A 25,275-nucleotide genomic window follows, 5' to 3' on the forward strand; every position below is an offset into this window, starting at 1 on the left:
TTTTTCTTAAGTGTTTTTATTCATCTTTTAATGCCTAAAGATGAATACTTAAAATACATTTAAAAAATACTTAAAAAAAATCCATTTAATACTGATTGGGAACATTTCCTGCAAAATGGCAACAAAATGGCATTGCTGGCTAGCTGCCACGAGATGGCGCTATCAACACTAAAGTTAGATGTTCAACGTGCCCATAGAGCTGAGAAATACTACAGTCAGAAAGTTGGAGTTGACCTGTCAGAGAAGGTGAAGACTGAGCTGAAGACACTGTAGGAGAGAGTTTAAAAGCCTCTTGACAGGAAGCCCATGATCACCAAGCTCACCAAGAATTATAAAATGTTAATAAATAAATCAAGAAACAAATTTATGAATGAATATGGAGATAAATTCTTCTTAAAAGGTTGATAAATGCATACAATATATTATGATACATAACCCATAAGCCTAAACTGAGATATACAAATGTTTGTGAGTAATTTTACAAATGCATGTTTGAAGCCACACACAAATTCAAATTGATTCAATCACACATAAAATTATTTTACAAATGCATTTATATGTACAAAGCTGAACAAACAGTGATAATTTCACACACTTTAAACTTCAAACTCAAAAACATGATCTTTTTTACTTCCTACTGTAGCTTTACAATTTCTTTGTTTCATATCAGACATAATGTAGAGCAAAATAATTTGCGTCACAAATAATCAGAAAATCTGACACATTTATCAATTAAGATAAAATATTTATATTTAAATAAATAATTTATAAACTGAAAATGTTTGCAGATGTGTTTTTGTGCTAGCTTCTCTACATGGGACATTAATTTTAACAAGCCTGCTAAATAAATAACAAATCAAACAAGAGCATGTCAATGTGTAAATACTGCATTAATTTGGCAACAAGTAAAATAATAGTAATGAAAAAGATTGCTTTGCTCAGGTCGAGGAGTGGGTCATCAACCAATTGGAAGGACAGTGGATTGATTGCTTTCTCCACATGATAAAGTATCCTGACCAAGATGCTCGACTCCAAGTTGTTCCTTATTCATCCATCAGAGCCTGAATATATGTAACTGCATGCATAGAGAAATGCTATATATGTACACTATATTGCCAAAATTATTCACTCACCCATCCAGATTATTGAATTCAGGTGTTTCAATCACTTTCATGGTGATAGGTGTAAAAAATCAAGCATCTAGGCAAGCAGACTGTGTCTCCAAACATTTGTACAATTTGTACCGTGCTGGCTGTAGTGGTGTAAAGCATGCTGCCTCTGCACACCACAGCAGTGGAGATGTGTTCTCTGAAGAGACAATTCACGCTTCTCTGTTTGGTAGTCTGATAGACAAATCTGGGTTTGGTGGTTGCAAGGAGAATCGTGGATTAAAGACATGGATGAGCGAGTTTTGTGTGGAAGAACTTGACTGGCCTGCACAGAGTCCTTATCCAACACCTTTAGGATGGATTCGTGTGGAGACTGCGAGCCAGGCCTTCTTATCCAACATCAGTGTCTGACCTCACAAATGTGTGTCTGGAAGAAGACACTCCTAAAGCTGTGGAAAGCCTTCACTAAAGAGTTGAAACTATTATGTGACGTCTGTGGTAGCAACAGAAGTGTGTATCAACAATACATAATATGGAGTGCGGGAGAGAGTACGACCGTGCAGGATTTAAAGCGTGGAAGCACTGACATAACTTTTTAGTTTTAGGCCATAAAAAGTGACAAAAACATTAGCATCCACTGTACACGTGTGGGAAGAAAACTTCTTTCTACAGCAAAAATTAAACTTAAATTCTGAGCAAGCACTGAGCACGCTGCCACGGAATGTGAAATTCACAGAGAAACCCTCGGATCCTCCTGCTGACATCCCCACTGCAGCACTGGGCAAACCTCCACTCCTGCTAAATACGTGAAAACAGACTTAAGAGCGACAGCCACTCAATCTTTGATTTTATTTATTTTTTGCGGTGTTTTACTTGCATCTACTAGAAAGAGAGCGTGTAGACACAAAACATTATTTTATTTTATATGCTAGAATGTCATGATTCGGCTGTGTGGCAGACAGGAAGTGGAGCCAAACGCAAGCTCACAGAGGCAGGAATGAACTCAAAACACAGCTTTATTGCTGGAGGGAAACGGCAAAACAAACTGATAAGAAACTACACTGGGAAGCAATACACTAGCACACAGAGAAACACACGGCCATGAATGAGGGAAAATGCAACACTGAACAGAGGGAGACGCGGACATAAGTACACAGAGGTTTAACGAGGGAAGTGGGAGCACACGGGGAACACAGCTGACACAGATAATCATAACGAGACAGGGCAGGAGCAACACAACATGACGCATATACTGACGGGAGACTGTCAAAGTAAAACAGGAAGTACACAGAGGTGCAGACAGGAGGAGAGAGGGAGCACGGGGAGAGCACAGACATAACGGGCTGGGGAACGCATGGAATAAAACACGAGGGGAAACGAGGGCTCACAGATACACAGAGGGGCACACAGGGAGTAAAAGTCACAAGGGGAAGTCAAATAAGGAACAAAATACAAAAATACATGAAACTAAGAATGCTGGGCCGACATGGCCCAGGATCATGACATAGAATATGCAGAAAATGGGTTTAAATGTCTTCAAGTCAAAGACAGTTGCATATAATTAAATTTTTGCTTAATGCAATGTGCATAAGATTAAAAGATTAAAACTCATAAAACTATTTTTAAAAAGAGGCTTTCCATTTGATTCAATTTTATATGATAGATTATGCATAAAAACATAATTGGTCTGAAAGGTCTGTTGCTTTATTCAGGTTGAGTATATTTTTTTAAAGTAGCTAAGTAACTAAATACTTTTGAAAATTAGTAATCAGTAAAGTAATGGGATTACTTTTTGGAGAAGTAATCAGTAATTAGCTACTAATTACTTTTTTCAAGTAACTTGACCAACACTGTATATAAGTACCAGTCACTTTACCGTTCCCTGCTGAACTGCTGCAACTTCTATTTACGCATATTTAATATCATAAGAGATCAAAATCTGAAACCAGCCGTATGAAATTACTACAGGAGGGTGAACATAAAAAAAGCTTTTTTTTTACTTCACTGAACTGTTCGGCAGTGACTATGACACATTTTCATGTAAAGGCTCCACATTCATATTTCATTCTTTACAGTTTGTAAACGCATACTTCTCATTTTTTCTTCACCTCAGCGTAGAGTTCCTCTTGGCCATGAGCTCTCAGTGTTAAGCTGTTTTCTGGCTTGTTGACTTTCACCTGTGCGTACACCGTATCCTGCTGCTGTCCTCTGTCCTGCACTGAGTCAGAGGATGCGTCAAATCCCAGCTTAGAGAAGCTCATCTCTCCATAATGGATGTTTTCTTCGTCTTTTTCAGTGTTATTTGCTGGCCCTTCAACAACCTGCTCTTCGTGAGGTTGAATCTATAAAATAAGCAAAGTAAAATCTGTGATTTAGACCTATAGAGTCCATTCTTAATCATGTTTTTAGACATTTGAAAGCATGTGACTAGTGGTTGTTTACAATCATGTAAACAGCTACAGAGAAGTTCAGTATTGTCTTACCCAAGTCTGTTGTTGAGTTTGACGTGTTGACTTTAACCACCTGGATGACATGAGAGGCAATAAAAATGTATCTGTTTATGTTGAATATATGTGTGAGTAGATTTCAGCTTGATGAAAAAAAAAAACATTTTAAAGTGCAGCTAAAATATCACAGTTAAATATCATGTCTTCTAATGTGATGTCTGATACTTGCCAAAGAAAGATTATCAAACAAATGAGTAAGATGATCCCAGAGATTCCTCCAAGAAGTAGGACCAGTGTGGAGTGATTGTTCTGCTTTCCTGGTACATGAAAAATAAACTCTGTGTGAGTCAAACAATATATAATAATGTGGAGTTAAAGATACCCTTGCTAAAGTTGTTTTGGTTACATTATCGTCAAGTTTCAGTGTACCAATGTTATTAATAGATCAACAAGGAAAACCTGAAAGATAAATGGGAGAAAAGCATGGCATTAGTGGCTTCAGCCTTTATCTTTACCTTTCTTGTCAACAAAAGGACAAGAAATCCTGCTATTAAAAGTTAGAGAGGAACAAAGATCTGCAAGACATTTAATCAGGCTAAAGTAATCTGGGACACTAAAAATAAACCAAAGGGGCTTCTATGTGGACACATGAACATTCGCAGTATGTTACCAAAGCATGAGCAACTGGAACATATTCTAAGCAATTCCAATATTTCTATTTTGGGTATCTCTGAATCTTGGCTCACAAGTTCTTCTCGTGAGTCTGCGGTTGTCTTTCCAGAGTACACAGTATTCAGAAGGGATAGAATTGGAACAATAGGAGGAGGAATACTTATGTATGTAAAAAAACACCTGGACTGCTCTTTACTTAGGTCACCAATAGATGTTGAAATAGAACATATTTCTGTTAAAATCACTCTTTCCCCAGAAATGTCATTTACGTTGATCTGTTTATATGGCCCTCCTTCCACAAAGAATATTTTTTATGAACAACTACAGATATTACTTAAATATCATACTATAAATAATAAGTCTAATGAAATAATTGTAATGGGAGATTTTAATGTCAACTGGGACTGTGAAAAGAACAGAAAAACACTCAAGGACATGATGGAGACTTTAAACTTTACTCAACACATTGAACAACCCACAAGAATAATGAGACACTCTAGAACTAAAATAGATCGGGTTTTCAGTAATACGCCCAAGCGAATTATTAAATCTTATAATTTACTGACTGCTATTTTAGACCACAATTGTATATTATTTTCTAGAAAATTTTAAAAATACGGGTTAAGAATCACTTTCATAGTTCATCTAATAGGAGATCCTTTTATGAATTTATACCAAGTTTATACCATGTTATATCAACATACTCCATTAGAGGTCGACAAAAAATTAAGACAACATCTAATTTGCCCTGGTTAAACAAAGAGTGCAAGAATCTAATGAAAACAAGAGATCAATTACTAAAACAGTTCCTGAAAACAGGTCTAACTCTGGATAGACAGAGATTTACTTCAATGCGGAACAAAGTAACAAGAAGTTTGAGACAAGCCAAAGCAAATTTTTTTATAAATATAATTGAAAGAGCCAAAGGTAATGGTGAAATTATCTGGCAACACCTAAATAAATTACTTGGCCATCATTCAAACAAAAGCAAAAATACAATTGAACTTTATGTAAATAACTCTATTGTTAGAGAGCCTCTATCTATTGCCAGTAACTTAAACACTTTCTTTATTTCATCTGTTAAGGAGATCAGTCAGAGCTTTGACTCAGTCGTGTGCTCTGATAATGTGAATGATGCTGGTCAAAATTTGTTCACCATTACTCATATTTCAGACACTGAAGTTGCTAAACTAATTACAGGTTTAAAACAATCTAAAGCACTTGATGTATATGGTATTAACACAAATTTCCTAAAGGAACATATGAATTTGCTTGTACGTCCAACAATGTACGCATGTTTTGAATATGTCTTTCGAACACTCCATTGTTCCAACAGATTGGAAAATTGCTGCAGTTACACCAATTTTCAAAGCAGGTGTGAAGACTGACATGGCTCATTATCGCCCCATAAACATACTACCGGTCATATCTAAAATAGCTGAGAAGTGGGTGGTTAAATTCCTCACTGCTCACCTAGAAAACACCCAACCCTCATTACATCCATTGCAGTTTGGCTTTCGGGCACATCACTCCACAGATACGGCAAATAGTGTCCAGCAGGTGGCAAAAGATCTTACAGCTGCTTTAGCATTAATGCATAGCTGGCTGGAGGACTCATGCCTAATGTTGAACACCTCAAAAACTGTCTGCATGTATTTTTCAAAACGCCCCTTAAACTTGAAGCAGTCAAACATATTCCTGGATGGAGTAGAGCTTGAATTAGCTCCAGAATTTAAATATCTTGGGGTCATTATAGACCCAACATTCTCCTTCAAGAGACACATAAATGTCCCAGGTACTTAAATTTAATAATCGAAATTTTAATCATATACGTAATAATTTAAATATGAATGTTGCAAAAACTTATTTTTACTCAATGATCATCTCTCATATGGACTATTGTTTGACGTCCTGGTCACTTGCTTGTCCAACAACACTTAAAACTATTGAAAACATTTATAAAAAGGAGTTTAAAACTACTTGACAAAAAACCGACTTCCCACCACCACTGTCATGTGTTAAAAAAACATAAATTACTGAACTTCAATAACTTAGTGAAACTTAAAAGAGTGTGTTTAATATATAAACTATTACACTCCCTTGCTCCACCACCACTAAAGCAGTTCATTAGGCATAAAGAAAGCTCAGACAGGACCACTCGAGCTACAACCTGAGGAGACTTGTTTATACCACACAGACGGACATTATTTGGGCAGAACGTCCTTTCTGTCCAGGGTGGCCATCTGTGGAACAGTCTTCCTCAACCTATTAGAGAATGCTCGACATTCAACTTGTTTAAGGCACAGGTTAAAAACTGGTTATGGACAAATCAGGTGTGTGATCATGTACAAGTTGTATATGTATATGTTTAATGTTTTATTTAGGAATAGAAGGGTGTGTATGTGTGAGTTTGGTGATGGGGTTTTTATTATAAATGAATTATGATTTTTTTATGAATTATTATGTCTATTTTTTATGTTTTATGGACAACAGATGGAAATTAGCCCTTGGCTATAATCTGGTATGTTTACATTGATGTATTTTTTTTTTACATGAATCTTCATTAACATGCACTGTCCTAAATAAATAAATGAAATTATTTTTTAAAATAACTGGTGAATAATTTTACCTCCAACAGTCATGTTAATCTCTGCTGATGTCTGATTACCCAGATCATTAGTGGCCACACAGTAATAAACTCCTCCATCTGTTACATTGAAGCTGTAAATCTCTCCTTCAGATACTTTCACAGCTCCATCTCTGCTCTTCTTGAACCAGGTGAAGTTGCTGACTGGAGGTTTGGCTCTGCTGGAGCAGGTCAGGTTCACCCAGCTACCTGCAGACACCAAACCTGATGGACTGATGGATGCTGAGGTGTTTTTCGGAGCATCTAGAGAAAAAAGAATATCCCATAAATCATGTTGTCCGATGGAATTCAGTTTAACAACAACAAACTCTGATTGTCTTACATGAAACACTGAGAGTCTCTTCTGTCTCTGCTGTCTTGGTGTCTTTTCCTTGGTTCACAGGATATCTGGCAGAGCAGCTGATCTTCTTTCCATCATGTGTGTCTGACAGAGTGATGTTCTGCTGGATTTTAGTTGTAAAGCTTCCATCTGTGTTTTCCTCTATTTTGTTGTGAGAGTCTTGTTGGAGATTCCAGGTGAGTTGAGGAGGGGAGTGTGGACAGGGAGTGAGAGCTGAGCAGGTTATAGTGACAGACTCCTTCTCCTTCAGATCACCTGGGATTGTAATATTGGGCCTCCAAGGAGAGTCTGTGGTTTCACATACATATTAAAATCACACTGACATTTGTACCACTGATTCAAATCTGCAAACTTGTTCTAAATTTATACTTTGATTTATAAATGTTATCAAGTCCTTAAAATAAAGGCAGAGCAGAATTTATAAAAAAACAAGCAATCTTCTGAGTGTCATGCTGGGACAATCATTACGACTGTAACACAAAATTTGCTCAACACATGTTGATTACAATCAAACAATACATTAAAGTCCTGAATGAAGGTTTATTAATAGGCAAAACAAAATACTGGAAAAACAAAAACAAAACACTATTACCTCTGACTGTTATTTGAAGAGGATCACAAGCAGCTGTTGCCTTGAATGGTTCACTCTCTACTCTGAAGAAGTATGTGTCTGTGTATGTGGTGGTTAAATTAGTAAACAGAGTGGTGCAGTCTCTCTGACTCAGGTTCCCAGTAATACTCATTGGATAGATGCTAACTGCTCCATTACTGTTGTAGATCACATTGTTTGGATTATTGTTAAATTGGGATTGATTTTTAATCCACACTCCAATAATTTTTCTTGTGCTGATAAATTTCTGTCCTTCTTTGGGTCTGAAGCTACATGGGATTTGCAAACAAGATCCACTCAGTGCTTCCAGCTTCTTTGATGCATTTATGAAGAGTGCTACTTCATTATGACAATCAGCCAAAGCACCTGTAAATACAATTTAATTATTAATCAATTCACAAATTAATCTTAGTTGACTACACGTTTCTTTATGCCCAAACACAACTTTACAAACAATTTATTTAGTGAGTTAATATTTTTGTATGTGAATATTTTCTTGTAAAATTAAACATTTAACTGATAATCCAGTGATAACAGGAACATTTCAGCCACCATCTGCTGTTTGGATGTAAGATGAAAATATTCATAATCAGAGTTTCAACACTTGTCTATTGTAATGCTTGAAAGTGCCAGCACTTTGTTAATATTTTCCACTTAAAACATTTTAATTTAAAGTCAGCACAAACCGTAGCTCCATGTTTTCTTTGTTACTACATGAAGTTTATGATGTAAAATTACTCTAATAATGCCTTTAAAATAACTAAAATACTCACCTGAAACAAAGAGGACAGTCAGTAACATGTTGACTGTCTCCATGTTCACACACAGACTACTCTACTGCCTGGATTAAAAAAAAAAAAGACAATTTCACGTATGAAGCTGTAACACTGTACTTTATTTTTTTTTAAGTGTTTTTGATTTGTACATCTCTTGTTTTCTTTTCTTGTAGTGCTATGTTTAAATAAAGAAAAATGTAACACAAATCAGTAAAACTAAAACATCAGTAAATAAAATTACTTTACATGTACCTGTCAGTGTAGTAAAAGAAATATAAAACGTTACTGAATAAAAGCAATAAAATGTTTCCTTACCAAACAAGCCCAAGTGTAGTCTTATCACTTTACAGTTTTAGAAGAATTACAGTGAACTGTGTTGCCCAACCAATGTTAGAAAGAAGGAAGTACAGAAAGAGAACAAGCTGTTTAAGTGCATTAAAGTCACAAAGCTGTTGTAGGCGTCACCTGATGCCTCTGTGAAAAAAAAAGTCTTCAGTTCTGCTGCATATTGTGATAGAGGAAGGCAGACATTACCTACACACCCTAAAAGACCTCTTTATTCACTTTAGTTTTTTTCAAGGTTGCAAACTTTTATAGAATATATTAATCAACATTAAATAATTCATGATTACCAGGAATTATATACACATGTATGGAGAAAACACAAATGATGCTGAAAGAATAAGTAAGATACCAATTTCCTGAAAAGTGATTTTTTATTCACTTTCCTTGTTTCATTAAAAATGCATGTTTATGTTATTTAATACATTTCATATATTCATTTGGTGGAAATTTTTAGCTGATATTTACTCTCATCAATTGACACAAAAGACTTTCTTGACCAACTTCCTCAAAATCCAGTCACAGTGAAGTCCTTCTGCCTCAAGCACTTACATTTACATTTATCTTGTAGCACATCTGCACCGACTGCATCAGAACTAAAATAAATCACAAAGTGTGAGAAATGGCACAGTAACACTACAATTTGGTTGTTGAGCAGCAACACCAGGCATTTGTCTTTTGACACATGAGTTTAGTTGTGGACAAAAATAATTTTATATCTGAGCTCAATAAATGTTCAGCCATTTTTAATTAAGCCATGAATTCAAATATAGATGCTAAAATAATAATGAATATGACATAAGAAATATAAGCTATTAAACCCCACCATCTAATATAACGAAGTTTTTCTAGATACACTCAATGAGAAATCATTTCTAATTTAACTGGTCTAAATGCAAAACGATTATAAACCTGTAATTAGTTCATCTAGTAGACTTATTTAATAGAATCTAAAACAGAATTGGTTCATTCCTCAAAATCAGATCTCAGTGAATGTAATGGTCTTTGTCTTTTTCTGGGTTTTTCTGAGCTTCCTGCTCAAAAATGAAACACCCAAAATTAATTGATTATTTCTCTGCAATTATAATTCCTGTGTCTATAATCTTGGTATCAAAATAAAGCTAACACTTGTGAAATTCCACCAGAGGTGTAAATATTGCAGCAGATGTCAGTCTGTCAAAGTTATTAACACTGGAACACAGAAAAAGTAAGTCAATTTTTTCCTCGCCCAATTTATTTATTTATTTATTTTAGCATATAACCCTTTTAAAAATATTCTTCACTTTACATTACATAGTCCAGAAATTCAGTAACTAACATATAAACATCATCTGTTCAAGGATTTATTTTTCTGAAGTGAAACAGTGAAAAATGACAGCACTGTCAATACATAAATACCCAGAATTTGTACAAAAAAGTCCAATTACGGCACACAATGGACAACATGTCAGTTGAATTTTTCAGGTATTAAAGAACAGAAATTATTTAAGTTTATTTTCAGGATCTTGGAGCTACAAGCTCCCCACCTGATCCAAGCCAACTTCAAAAAAACAGCCCACTCCCCTCCAACTTTTATTCAGTGACAACAGTTACACAAACACCCCATTGTAAAACAAATATGGTGTGTCATAAAAGCTAAGCCACTGTGTGTGTGTATGCATGCATGTGCGAGCATGTGAGTGCATGCGTGTGTGCATGTGTGTCTATGTGCGTGACTTCCTGGTTACAACCATTTTAACAACATCTCTAGTCATAAAAGGGTCATCTGCCCTCACCCAATATATGGCTTAACCCATTTAACAGTCCACCATATACAAGCACAGGTGAGCCCATAAATGGCAGGAAGTAAACATTCCTTACTAAATAAGGAAACCAGAATATTTCATGCAATGTTCCTGCAGTTAAACACTAGAGATAATAGCTTCCCCCAACATCCTACATGTAGGGATTAACCAAAAAATATTTAATAGTGCAGTTCAAGACAAGGTTTACAAATTGTAAACACAACAATCACAACTTTTAACGAAATCACTCCAACAACTACACATTCACTTGGCAATGGGCCTTTTGTGCCGTGCACATAGAGCTTAACTGGCCTCTGGCCCTTTAAACTCTGAGAGGCTGTAACTTTGGTTTCTTTTGGCCAATTTGCATGATTGACACCTCCTTTTAATCGTTTGAGCCAATAGGATCACGGTAATAATGCCAGGTTCACGTCACTTCAACCAATTAGAAGTTGCAAGGCCAAACCCCACGTGGGCCCAAATTTACTGCATGTGGCATCTATCCAGTCACGTGTCTGTAGCTGGGTCTAAAATGGAGGTTGTTGACGGAAGTGGCTCTGATGCAGCTAGTTAGCCATGGTAGATGGTGATAATCATGAGGCTATCAGCAACCGGTGAAAATGACGGAGGAAATCGAGATGGTAAGCCAATTTCTGTCTTAGCACATTTGTGGTTGTCTTTTGCAGCTCCTTCAGTGAATTATGATCAGAGCGTGGCAAAACTTGGTGTGAGGAATCTGTGATAGCTAACTAGGCTTTCTTTAGCCAGCTACATTAAGTCTGGAGAATTTCTGGTTTGGTTTTGTTTGTTTAGTGGACTTTTGTGCATTTACGTAACTGCTCTTTTATATGGTTTATATGAGATTTTAGCTGAGGTTCAGAGGTTTCTGTGGATACCATAGATGTCAGGACTGTTTCTGACCCCATGTTATAACCGATTAAACATGATCTTCTCCCTTTTGCCCCCCGTACCAGGGGCGTGGGGCTGGTCCTGCCCACTTAAGATCAAAGAGGGCTATATGTGACCTGCGATGTAAAATAAGTTTGACACCATTCATGTAGAGACCTTCATGGAATGGGTTTCCATGCTTGAGCAGCTTCATCATTACATCACCAAGCACAATGCAAAGCATGGACTACAGTGGCATAAAGCAAACCACCACTGGACTCAATGCAATGGAGACGTGTTCACTGGAGTTATGACCTTTGACATATACCAGGATTTACTCATTAAGTCCATACTGGTCAGTGCTGTTTCCCTTGTATTGTAGCCTGTTGTTATCCAACTTTGATAGTTGCTTCCTGTTGTTAATGGCAGATCTCTGAGCTAACAGGTGATTTATAGTCATATAATTGAGAAGAAGACCAGCTTCCACCTTGTCTCACATTCATTACATGTCACGTTTTGCTACTATAGTACAGATACAGCAACTTAAAATGGACAGCAGATCTGTGATGGGCCCCCAGCTGGGCCTTAACCAATCCTTGGCTGGTCTTTGGACTTGCTAGTATCTCCTATGGTAACATCACAAATGTGTTATGACACTCACAGTGCAGCTCTTGTGCAGCTTACTTACATTTTCAACCTCACTGATCAGCCAGGAAGCCAAGGACCCTCGCATGCACTGGTTTATGACAAAAGAAGTACGCCAGATCTTTCAAGTTGTGCAAGAACAATAGAAGACCTGAATCTAATTTATACTCAAAGTGTTAAATTAGGAGGGGGGTGGGGTTGCCATCTTGGAGTTAGTATGATCTAGGTAATTGGTGTGATCGACCCAGAATAACAGTTTATTCGAGTTCTAATTGTGTAATTAGTTTGTTTATTACAACATTTGTAATGTTATTCAACACCACATTGAAATTCTACTATTTTTAGTCATGCTCAAAAAAAAAGGATCATCAGTGTATATAACCACCTCAGCCGGCAAATCATTAAAAAAAACAATTCACTTTTGGAACGCCACAAGATTTTTCCGTACTGTCAGAAAAGCTGCTATTTAGAAATGCTCACCATCACCCAGAAAGACAGTTGTTCATCTGAGATACAACAACACCTAGGTTCAATTATTATTATTAATAGCTTTTATTTGAAAAGGAAAAATGCACAATATTAACATAAGTGTTGTGATTCAATGTTTTGTACCAGAGTTAGCTTAAGATCATTTACATCTGTAGGGCCTGGCAAATTACATGCAGAAGATCATAAAAGTATTACAAAAAAGTAAAACACAACACACGTGACAAATCCACACAACCATAAACACACACACACCCACACACACACACACACACAAAACACATCATTATAGACATTTCATTTTGTTATTAAAACACTGTTGTCAGTGACCTTGAACACAGTAGCATCTAAAAACACAACCCTGTCTAGTTTCCTATCATCTATATTTATTAACCAGTGATCCCTTATATGTGCTGAGGCAGTTCTAGTATGATCTGGTCTAAAAGCATGCTTTCCTAATATGAATAATCTGAGTGCGACAAGCAACCAGTTAAGCTCTGGTGGTATACATTTTGAGCCAGTATGGCCATTATTTTTATTTAATAATTTGACTAAAAATATTTGAACACCACACTATAAAGAAATCTACAAACATCCTAAATTCTTGTTAACCAACTCTTAAGCGTTAAAAAATAGTTTCATATTGTATTTTAAACTGGAGTTTTCCCTCCTCTTGCGACTTGCATAGACTTTAGTTGTTCAGTTGTTAAGTAAGTGTTCATTTGGCAAATTCCTATCTCTGATTTGTTGGAGCGTCTTGATCTGAAGCAGCTGAAATAAAAACAAACAAACAATAAAAAAAGCTTTAGTTTCTGTTTGGTTTGGCAGTGATGAATGATAAAGATCCATGAAATGTAGCCCACACACACTAAAAATGAGAATATCACAGAAAGATTTGTCTCACCACTCAAAGATGACCAGTGTGATCACAAGCACTGTGATTCCTGCAGTCTGCAGTAGAGCAAAGAGACCAATACCACCTGAATGTTCAAACAAAAGATTTTAAAGTTTGCCTTCCTGAAGAATAGTGTGTGAAGTAAAAAAAAGTCGAACAATCAGCAATCACAAAGATTCTTTAAGAGTGTGATAGACAAGACAACAATAATTCATAAACAGGAATGCAAAATGGCTCTTTGCATTCAGTTGAATGAATACTGGTTAACATTACCTTCAGTATTCACACGAATCTCTGGTGATGTTTGATTACCCAGATCATTAGTGGCCACACAGTAATAAACTCCTCCATCTGTTACACTGAAGCTGTAAATCTCTCCTTCAAATACTTTCACAGCTCCATCTCTGCTCTTCTTGAACCAGGTGAAGCTGCTGACTGGCGGTTTGGCTTTACTATAACAAGCTAGGTTCACCTGACTGCCTGCTGGCACTGAACCTGATGGGTTGATAAATGCTGTGGTTTCTTTGGGAAGCACTGGAAAAAAAAGGGGGGAAATAGCTCTAACACGGATTCCTATTATCCATTATAAACATTCAATATTCCATTACTCATTGTTTAATCACAGGATCCATAAAAACACTATGATTGTCTTACATGAAACACTGAGAGTCTCTTCTGTCTCTGCTGTCTTGGTGTCTTTTCCTTGGTTCACAGGATATCTGGCAGAGCAGCTGATCTTCTTTCCATCATGTGTGTCTGACAGAGTGATGGTCTGCTGGATTTTAGTTGTAGAGCTTCCATCTGTGTTTTCCTCTATTTTGTTGTGAGAGTCTTGTTGGAGATTCCAGGTGAGTTGAGGAGGGGAGTGTGGACAGGGAGTGAGAGCTGAGCAGGTTATAGTGACAGACTCCTTCTCCTTCAGATCACCTTGGATTGTAATATTGGGCCTCCAAGGAGAATCTGTGGTTTGAAATGATATATCTATATAAATAACACAGATCATCAAGTCACGAAGAGATAATTTAGCTCTTGTAAGACATGTGAACACTGAAGTCTGTGGGTATAAATATAACAGCAGCAGAAAAATCACAAACCTTTTTCCAAAAAAACAGAGAATGCTCTAGACAATGCAAAGGAAAAACACCATGCAATGAATTGGAAGTAATCTTTACTTTAAATACTGAAGGTTTTCTAGTTTCTTCATTTCTCTAATAATCATCGTGCAATGGTATAGGCACAGGAACACTTCTGAACAATCAGTTTAAAAATTCAGCTGTCTTTTCTCCTAGACATCTCCATACCTGCACAGGTATCTGAACCGGACACATTTCCACTCTTCATAGGTGCCCTACCAGTACAGACTACAATTCAGTGCTACACTCTAACCTGTTCACATGCTTAACTTTCTTTGGAGAAACATAGGTTGCACTAAATGGTCTTTTCAGCGTGAAAATGTCAAACCACAGTGTCTAAACAGTGCAATAACAGAATGTCTCTGTAGCAAAAAAGTGCTAAACTGCTGCAGTTTAAGCCTGTGTTGTTCTGAAACAAAACAAAACAAAAAACAAAAACCCAAGAATATTACTTTAAAGTAACTTTGTTTTCCTCTCGTCACATTAATTAAATAAAGGATGTAAATGTTTTGCAGATCATTTCATTCTATATGGAAATATAAATATATGTATATTCAGCTGTCAGTCTGGATATTCATTATGATAGTATTGTTGATTTTGGTCTCCACAGACATATATGCCAGTTCATGAAGAGCGATTATTAAAATATTGAACTATAAACTAATTAAAAAAAATCTTTACCTCTGACTGTTATGTGAAGAGGATCACAATGAGCTGTTGCCTTGAATGGTTCACTCTCTACTCTGAAGAAGTATGTGTCTGTGTATGTGGTGGTTAAATTAGAAAACAGAGTGGTGCAGTCTCTCTGACTCAGGTTCCCAGTAATACTCATTGGATAGATGTTAACTGCTCCATTACTGTTGTAGATCACATTGTTTGGATAAATGACAATTCTGGAATCCTTTTTTATCCACACTCCAACGATTTTTTTTGTGCTCTTAAACTTCTGTTCTTCTTTGAGTGTGAAGCTACATGGGATTTTCAAACAAGATCCACTCAGTGCTTCCAGCTTCTTTGGTGCAGTTATGAAGAGGTCTGCTTCATCAGGGCAGTCAGCCAAAGCATCTGTAAATACAGCATTATATTTAGCAGCAGACATTTTTCCCCTCCGTTTAACAGTGTGTGCTGATATTTTTCAATCAGGGAATGAGCAGATGGCTCCATCTATAATGGTCTTTTGGCATAATTCTAAATTAATGTAGAGTATAAATTACCCCTATAATATCTTTGAATAACTGAATAAACAGCTCACCTGGAACAAAGAGGACAATCAGTATCATGCCAACTTTCACCATGTTCATAGACAGAATCTTGTTCCCTGGGTTGGCAAAAAAACTTGTTAATTTAATAATATAACTACACAAAAACTATAAATAAAAATACTATAATAATAAAATAATAATAAAAAACTATAATAACTCATGTTTTCGTGACTACAAGTAAAGCACTAGTAAACACAATAATGTCTCTGTCAGTATGGTAAAAGAAAACCAACAGAATAAGTTTCAGTATCACAAAACTAAGAAATAAAAGCATAAAATATTTTCTTACCAATCGAGTTCATGTCAGGTCTTTTTTAGCAGAATTCTAATAACCCAAGTGAACTACTTTTTGTCATGTCAGAAATGAGGAAGTATAAAGATACTCACTGACAACAAGTGTGAAACAGTCAGTGTTATGCTTCCTGCTTAACATGCAAAAGAGGAAGTCAGAGTCTAAAATGACTTGTCCACCCTGCAAGACATTTTAGACTCCTTAAATGCCCTTAAGTTAAACCTGGTGCAGTGGGAATTATAATTACAGCAGACCTGCTGGAGCGGCATTTGAAGATGCTGCAGCATAAAACCAAGGTGCAGAGCGCCCTGTTACAGGTTGTGACTGAATTAAAATGTATGTTGCTATCCTCTTTCGGGGCTGCCAGGAACATGCCTCCCCGCTGCTGCCTGCCCTCTTCCCTCTTCCCCTCCTCTTCTGCCTCACGAGCACCCTGTACCTGCTCCAGACAAGTTTTCTGAAGAGCTGGACAAGAGCGGAGGATTTCTGACACAATGTGCTCTCATTTTCAGGCAGAGGCTCCGAGGAGCCTTTTTGAACAGCCTGAAATGTGAGTTGGCAATAAAGGACTTACCAAAATAATTAGATGAATTAATTAATATGTGTATTAGGTTAGATGACCACATGCACAAGTATGGAGGAACGGAAGAAAGTCTGGGAGTTTTTGGGTGAAGTCTCCTCCCTGGAAGTGGAGACGGATGGAGAGCACGCAGGCAGACGAGGAGGAGCCCATGCAGCTGGAACAGGCCCATCTCAGCCCATCAGCTTGTACTCATGCTGCCCCGACATCAGCCAGCACATATTGGGAATGGCAAAGGCACCAATCGGTTTTCTATCGCCCATTTGCTGGGAGTAAGGGCGCCCTAGTTTGCGAGGTACGCCTGCTGCTTGCGGCACAGGGAGGAGAGGGCGGGGCGGTGGGGGATTCTCTGGCTGGCTGGGGCGGCATCTAATAACCAACTCGCAAAATAAAACAAAATAAAAACAAAACAACAAACATGAAAACACCAGACATTATGATACAGACTTATATTTTGTACTGATGTTTTTTTGAAATTCTATACGCAAAAAATGAGTGCGAAAGCCCTCGGTGCGCCTGCTTGCTGCTGTGCTGAAGTCAAAGTAAACTTTATTGTCATCTCCACTACATACAGTCCAGTATATAGAGAGACGAGACAACGGGCCTCCAGTTACAGCAGTGCAAGTAAACAAACAACAAATATAAGAAGAGTAAGAAAATAAATATGCACTTGCGAACGAAACGACGCAAGTCGCTGGAGAACAAAGGTTTTTTCTTTCTCTCACCTTCTCTCTCGCACTTTTTTTCAGCTTGAATCCGCACGCGAGCCTTGTGCTTAGCGCTGGGAAGAGAGGGGAGGGGCGGTAGTTACACTCACGGTAGCACAGGAACAGAGCGGGAGGAAAAGAGAGAGAAAGAGAGCCAGGGACAACAACATCAAATTAGAAAGGTATAGTAATCATCCACAACTATTTTCAGTTGCAGATGATAAAGGATTCAGAAAGTTTTTTCATGCAGGTCCATATGACAGAGAATATGCATGTTCTTTTTGTTTTCATATTTTAATTTATATTTAATTGTGTTGTGGTTTGTAGTTTTTTGTGTTGTTTCATTTTAAATTTGTTTAAAAGGGAAAAGTTAAAAATTTAAATAGTTAAAAGTTGAAATGTAAATAGTTGTGTTTTGTATTATATGATTTTTTGTATTACATTTTATGTGGAGTGAATAAATAAAAGTATATTTACGCTGGCCCCTAGAAACAAAGCACGTACAAACCCCGAAGCACGTACAAAACACAACAGAAGTGCTCCAGGATGCTAGGCACAGTGTTGAGCTTTTGTTACCTAGTGGCTACACAAGCCAGGAAGTACCGACGACCAGATTTGGTGTGTGGTAGTAACAGGTAAATGAACATTTTTTTAATTATTTGAATATATATAAGTGCTTGTGTATAAATACACAAACAATACACATATGCTTTCAATTGTGTAATTTAAGTGATCTAGATAGCTCTGTTTTGGAAGTTCAGTTAACGCTAGAAATGTGTTTTGGAGTTTGTACGTGCTTTGGAGTTTGTACATGCTTTGTCTCTAGGGGCCACCGGATATATTTATATATAAACACACACACATATATATATATATATATATATATATATATATATTTTTTTTTTTTTTTTTTTTACATTAGTAATTCCTTTTGTGCATAATTTTATATTGTTGTTAATAATAAATTAATTAAAGCAACAAAACAACCTGAAGAGTCGGTTGAGAGCCAAAAGAGCCGGCTCTCTAAAAAGAGATGGATATCCCATCACTATTGGATAGGTGCTAATTGCTTTAAATTTCTGTTCTGCTTTGGGTGTGAAGCTACATGGGATTTGCAAACAATATCCTGATATGGTTTCCAAAAGAGACTCAGGCGCAGGCCAGGGTATTCCTTTAAGCGAAGAACAGCGCGTTTATTCACAGTGAACACAATCACCAAGTGGCTATATACAACGTGCAGGGGAAACGAGTCCGGGTCGCCAGGGTCCGTGGGAAACAGGGTTAGGGGAAAAGGTGCTCCACACTTTCTGTACAAAAGGCTCCTCCTCAGTCACTCCTCTCAGAATCCGGTTCCAAAAACGATCTAAACACAAAAGGTCGGGTTAGCGGGATAATAACAAAGGGCTTTCAAGATACAGGTTGGCAGATACACAAGTTTGACTGATGCTGATAGCTCAACGATCCAGCGAAGACTAGTGCAGACTCGCCATCTTAAGTAGTGCAGTAATCAGCTGGGATCAGCGGCCGGTGCGGTGATGAGAGCAGGTGTGTGGGCCAGCAGCGGGAGCCCGCAATGAGCGTCGCCGCGGCGAGAGAGAGAGCGAGAGAGAGCAAACAAACCACAAATGTATTGACTAATAGAGGGTCGACCAGCGGGGCACAGGGACCATGACAGATCCACTCCCTAAGAAAAAAAGGCACCAGTGAAAACATGGCAAGAAGTCTTGGTGTGTGTATTTAAGTCTTTGGTCTACATCTGCTCGTTTTCGCATCCAGCTGTGTTTTGTCATGTGTGGTCCATGCTCCCCTGTTTATTTTAAATCTTTAGGCAAAGTGCGGCTTTGAAAAACACTGAAACATACAAAGCATTATTGCCCTAATTGTACTGAAGCTTCGAAACAATCTCAAACCATCTCTACAGTGACATCAACATACCTTGATAATGCTTTTCTTTGAAACGGTGATGCAGAAAAGCCCTACACAAATCCAAACAAAACTACGTATTATACTAGACAGTCAATAAATATGATCAACATGTTTTGGAGAAATACCTGCACAAACAAGGCAAGAAAAATATTGGGGCTGTTAAAGATGGCGATGTAATGATCTTCAGTGTGCTTCAGCAAAATTTTCCCTCTGTTAATGTTTCTGTTTCTCACAGCCCTCAAACTTTGTAAAGGATAAAGGTAAAATGAAAGTAAAATAAAGGTAAAATTGATCCCATTTCATAGGATAATTCTGACCAATCGTATCAATCCATTTCATGTACACTTTTAAATTATCCTCTGCTGAGCAAATTCTGAACCATGGAGAAACTTTATACAGCTGTGGATGCTGTATCTTGTTGAAATCTCCCAGTTCTTTGAATCTTTGGGCTGAAGGAAGGACACTTACTCGGTGTATAAATGCTCAATCAACAATCCTTTATTTCCATACAATTTTCACACAATGAGCATAAACCATCCGGATGGGGAGAGATGCATGAGAGGGTCACAGCAAGTCTCAAAATGGTGACGTGTTACACAGCTTTTTATACTTTCCTCTGGCCCCCACCTGGTCGTAAACCTAAACATTCACACTCTCTTATCTGTCATGGCGCCTAAGTTATGACCTCGGGCTCCCTGTCTTTCTACCTCCTACAAGGGTGGGGGCACAGAATGTTGTCTGCTTTTGCTATTACTGGACCAAGGTCCTTCGCACGCAACCTTCTCAGAAAATGATTTAAGCAGTCTGACATGACAAGAAAACAGTGTAAAACATTCACAGCAGATAAATGGTGGCGCCCACCTGTCTAACAGAACCCAAAGGATGGTCACATTCTTTTAATCCCCAAAGATATACTTGAACTTTTGTCTATCCTACTACCAAAAATATACTGAGACATTTTGTCTAACATACTATAAGAATATACTGCAAAGGGGTCATGTTCTTTAACCTAAAAATATAAGGAAACTAAGTTACATATTTTGCACACATCCTAGACTAAGGAATATATTTATGTTCTACAGCTGTTTAACATACCTCATCTACCTTGACTATGGGTATAAGATAACCTAATTTAAAATACTGATTTCACAATCCCCCTTTGATCTCTCCTTCGGAGAGATCACTTACAACATGCATTCTAGGGTTGCAATATCCACATCGACCTGGTCCTTAGGGCCCTTAGGCTATGGCCTTGTCAATAAGATGAATTACCAGCGCCCTTAGGCAAGGAATGAAACAGCATCCACATGTTGTAAGAACTGCAGTAAAAACAGACAGTGAAACCATAATTGACATGACAAAACCTTTCCATTGCCCAAAAACAGAAGTCATCCACTCCTCCAACGGGTTTTCAATACCTTAGTGTTCATGCATATTATGGGCCAGAGTTCGCAGCCCCTCCAGAGTTGGTTATCGAGCCGTCTGGAACAGTATTATTAGGAATGAAGGTGCAACACATTTGTCCGAACATAACACACACGTCCCCCTTTCCCGCCAGGACCATGTCAAGCGCCATCCTGTTTTGTACTGCCATCTGATAGGTGGGACCTAATTGCTCTGCTAACCCTTCAACTGCATCACGCGTCAAATTGGCCAGCCGGAGAACGTGATAATGCACATAATTAATTCTATAGACATTTTTGTTGGGGGTGACAGGTTTAAGTTGGGTCACCTCACGGTCCGCTGAAGGAAGAGAAGTTGAATGAGTTCTGAAACTGGGCAATTCACACAATAAGAAAATAACCGTTACCAGGACCACAGTGAGCACAGTTAACATCCCCATCACTCTCCCGTTTTCCCAAAGCTTTATTTTCACATGATAGTTGCCCTCAGCCATTTTAATGTCACCTTATGGATTTTTTCAATATTATTCAGAATCAAACCTCTGTCTTAGGAATTTTAACTTTTATTTTATTGCTGCAGCAACCGATGTCCTCCTGTTGTCGATTCTCCTTTCTTCAACCTCCAGAGTTAGACTACCCTTCGGTCGTTGCACAGGTCAGGGGATTATTCTGCCCCTTTTTCGCTCAAACCTGTGTTTTTAGGGTCACGGCCGTGTCCCCCTTTTTCCCTAAGAGCCTCTCCGACCTCCTAGGCTCTTCCGCCACCGCACACCGGCTCCAGTGATACCAAGTGTCGCCTTTGCCTCTCAGCTGGACCGCATGAGAGGTTCGAGTGGTCACCTCGAATGGTCCCGTCCACCTCAGCTCGTCCCACTTCCGCTTATACACCTTCAGCCACACCCACTTCACCTCCGGCGTGGTCACCTCCTTTCCGGTCGGATCTCCCACCTGCGTAGTGAAACTAGAGACAAGAGCCTTCGGTGCTTTAAACTGTTTCACATGTTCAGACACATTTGTTTCCTCTCTTAACTCTCTTAACTCGCTGCAGGATCTGGAAACTGTCTCCCTGTCAGCCGTTCATATGGGGTAAACCCGGTGCTCTGATTAACTGAGCACCTCACACTCATTAGTGCTATAGGGAGAGCATCAACCCAATTCATGTTTGTCTGTGCACAGATAAATTCATCCACCCTTTTGTCCTGTCTAGGTGGAGGTTAACTTTGAGTCGTGGTCAAGTCTTGTCAGCTTTTACCAGACAGTCAGTTTGTTTTTATTTCCATTCATTCATTCTTTCTTTCTTTGCTGATAGTGGAAACCATCGCCGCATTTGATTTCCACCCTCAGCAAAATGACGTCATTTCAAAAGGAAAAAGAAGAACTTTAGGTCGGATTACCTCGCTGAATCCTTTTTAGGCAGGGACTCTCATTTTCTAATTGTTCCCAATAAGTGGCTTTCTCCTGAGCCCATTTTAATGTGGAGAAAAATACTTTGCGACTGTTTTCAGTAAGAATGTTTTATAGCGCTTTAAAGTTCAATCTCTCAGGCCTGGATTAAAGAGCTGATTTGTTAAATCAGGAACTCACAAAATACCAAAATATCACCACCGGTGGATCACTCCTCTCAGATGTTCTTATTTCAGTGCACTGTAACAAAAGCAAAAACAAACGTAACCAATAAAATACTCATATAATAACAAATACTGGGGGCCATTAGAAACCTGTCCAAGCATAAAACCACCTTTCTCTCTCTTAGAGAAAGAAAACAATCCAAACCTCACTGATAAAATCAACCTAGTGTTAAGCAAAACCCAAAATCAACCAAAACTTCACCAGAAAGTGATAGGTTACGAGGCAGGGTGCACCCCGGACAGGTCACCAATCTATCACCTAGAAACAAACAATCATTTACACTTACATTCACAGATAATTTAGAATCATCAATCAACCTAGCTCTAACAGCTGCATGACTTTTCACTGTGGCAGGAAACCAGAATACCCAGAGAGAAACCACTGCAAACTAGCCAGACTGTGTAGGAAATACAGGGAAGCTATGATTTCCTGTTGAATTTTGTACAGATCTTTAAAGCCTGAGGCAATCGTGTTAAATACACGTGGGATACTTGCGTAAATCCAAGGGCTGGCCCCCTTTTCTTTTTTTCTTTTTAAATTTATTTTTTATTTTCAGTGTGTTCCTCCTTCAATTAAATCTCAATCACAAACATGTGACTCTCCGAAATAAGGCTCACACCATTAATTCATCATTTTCACTCTGTACCACTGCTCCTTATCAGGCTGTGTGAAGCACAGTAAACAATTCAGTCGAGGCCTTGAGCCATAAACAGACATCACTCACAGACATTGTTTTCATAACCAAACTGCCTTAGACCCTGTCCCCTAAATCTACACAAATGCCCTCTGGGTGACATGAAATGCATTTAACCAATTAACAATCAATGGCTTCTTGTTGTTGTAACAAATTCTGTATTTGGACGTTTGTGTGCAGCATTTTGCGTATCAGCATAGCATTTGTTAGTAAAGCATTCTTCATTGCATCAGCGTGTGTGTATCACTCTTCATTGCACAAACATGTGTATGTGTGTGTGTGTGGATCACTTCTCACTGAATTGAATCAGCATTTCGATTTGTGTGCGTGTGTGTGTATCATTTCTCAGTCAATCAACGAGTGCATATGTGTTCGTATGTGTGTTTCTCTTAATTCTGAGTCAGTGTATGTAGATGTGTGTGTTTTTGTGTGTGTGTTTGTGTTTGTGTTCATCACTTTCCTGTTCTGGTGTTCTGGGTAAACCAGGGCCTGAAGCGTGCCCTGGGGTCCTGCCTCCCCCTTTTCAGTCCGTTTGGGTCCATTGGTGCTGCTGCCCAAAGTTCTGTCCATACTGGTTCTGGCCCCAATTAAGGCAGTCCTTTTCTCCAGTGTCCTGCATCTTCTCCTTGTCCAGCTCCTCCTGAGCCATGCTCAGTTTCTGCTCTGATGTCTCGAGCTCTCACTGAGGGCAAAAACCTCAGAGTCTTTTCCGTACACGTCAGATTGAAGTTTATTGATGTTTTCCTTGCTTTGCTCCACGGCCTTCTGCAGCTCTGCTGTTCGGCTCTTCTCAGAGGTCAGCTCCTGGCCGAGCCCCGACACCTGTGCCTTCAGCTTATGTTCTTCTGCTGCTTTTGTCCAATCTGAGGTGCCTCCTGACCTCAGTTACTCCTCGTGTCTCTGGCACGCCCTTTTTGCTGCCCGATCATCCGTGTTGGTCCATCACTGTCCTGCACAGTTTTAATGCAGAGTTGTTAAGGTCAGCATTCTTTTGCTCGGCCTCACTTTCATCCGGGCTTAATAGGCGTCTCGTCACAGCTCTGTCAGCTGAAGCCGTCTGGAAATCTCCCCCGTGTAGTGAAACGGGCCTTGGATTTAACGCTCTCCATCTCCGCTGCATGAGATCTTTCCTGCAGCACTGTTGACATTCTCAGGCTGTTGTTGTGGGTCCAGCTGCTGTAGCATTTGGTCAGGGTCACATCAAAGATGGTAGAGGGAGAGCAAGGAGTAGAGGGGAGAGCAGGGTCAGCCTCGGCTTTCCGGGCCGACAAAGCAGCCTGTAATTAAGCATAAAGAGAAAAAACAAAAACAAAACAAAAACAGACGAACAGGAAAATGATGTTGTTTTGGCTATGTTATTCAGAGAGGGGCCAGGCCCTGTGTCAGCCTTCTCCCCCCCCCCCCCCCCTTTTTTTGTTTTTTCTCACTATATAATCAAGTCATAACCCACCAAGTTGACAGGACAACACAGGTACACGTTAAAATTCTTAAGATCATGTTTAATAATTCAAAAAAGGAATTTTATTTCATTCAGTAATCACTTGTATTAATCAATCAGAAGAAAACATGTCACAATTCGACTCTTTTAACCACTAAATTTATTATTTCATCACTGGTTTGTCATACCAGTGTCTTTCTTTTTGAAGTCAAGTTGTTGTCCTGCAACCCAGAGAGTTTATTTGTTAGTAGTGGATAAACTTTATCATTTAACAACATGTGTATGTTAAGTTTTGCTGCTTTAACCTTGCTGGAAAATCTTCACGTGTTCATGAATGTAAGCTGTTTCTTCATTGCGTGTATGTGCGTTTGTAGGTGGGTTATTTTAACTTTTTTTTTTTTTTTTCCCAACAAGGCATTTCTCTAATTGTGTGTTTTTAATTTTGTTTCCCAAATTTTGATTTCCCACCTTAAATAACAGCATTCCATGTCTTCAGCCAGGAATTAGAGCTTGTTTGTGAGATTCAGGGACACATGGTGCCACAAACAATTCAGTGAAAAACTTGCCTGA

General features: G+C 38.5%; 1 protein-coding gene across 3 annotated transcripts; it reads right to left on the minus strand.

Annotated features, from left to right (window-relative positions):
• Positions 1-61: 61 nt before the first annotated feature.
• On the minus strand, positions 62-18,439 carry LOC146511191 (B-cell receptor CD22-like). Of its 3 annotated transcripts, XM_085172988.1 has the most exons (9): positions 16,326-18,439; positions 16,027-16,092; positions 15,456-15,839; positions 14,296-14,601; positions 13,915-14,175; positions 6,858-7,118; positions 3,786-3,873; positions 3,593-3,632; positions 62-3,451 (listed from the first exon to the last, which is right to left on the minus strand). In XM_085172988.1, exons 1-9 carry the CDS (start codon positions 16,336-16,338, stop codon positions 3,203-3,205), a joined length of 1,668 nt encoding a protein of 555 aa, XP_085029114.1. In that variant the 5' UTR covers positions 16,339-18,439; the 3' UTR covers positions 62-3,202. The 3 variants fall into 3 exon arrangements, with proteins under 3 accessions (XP_085029114.1, XP_085029115.1, XP_085029113.1); XM_085172989.1 differs by lacking the exons at positions 13,915-14,175; positions 14,296-14,601; positions 15,456-15,839; positions 16,027-16,092; positions 16,326-18,439 and adding exons at positions 7,198-7,503; positions 7,808-8,191; positions 8,599-8,657 and having other exon boundaries at positions 2,677-3,451; XM_085172987.1 differs by lacking the exons at positions 62-3,451; positions 3,593-3,632; positions 3,786-3,873; positions 6,858-7,118 and adding exons at positions 10,039-13,517; positions 13,651-13,726.
• Positions 18,440-25,275: the final 6,836 nt, after the last annotated feature.

This window comes from Neolamprologus multifasciatus, chromosome 9, assembly GCF_963576455.1.
Source record: "Neolamprologus multifasciatus chromosome 9, fNeoMul1.2, whole genome shotgun sequence".
Lineage (NCBI taxonomy): Eukaryota > Metazoa > Chordata > Actinopteri > Cichliformes > Cichlidae > Neolamprologus > Neolamprologus multifasciatus.

What these genes read in the sequence shown, in the direction of transcription:
- LOC146511191 (XM_085172988.1), bottom strand. An exon ending in AGAGACTCTCAGTGTTTCAT is followed by an intron (nt 14,176 to 14,295) that starts GTAAGACAATCA and finishes TTTTTTTTCCAG; the next exon opens with TGCTTCCCAAAGAAACCACA. An exon ending in GATTCGTGTGAATACTGAAG is followed by an intron (nt 7,119 to 13,914) that starts GTAATGTTAACC and finishes TTTTTTCTCTAG; the next exon opens with ATGCTCCGAAAAACACCTCA.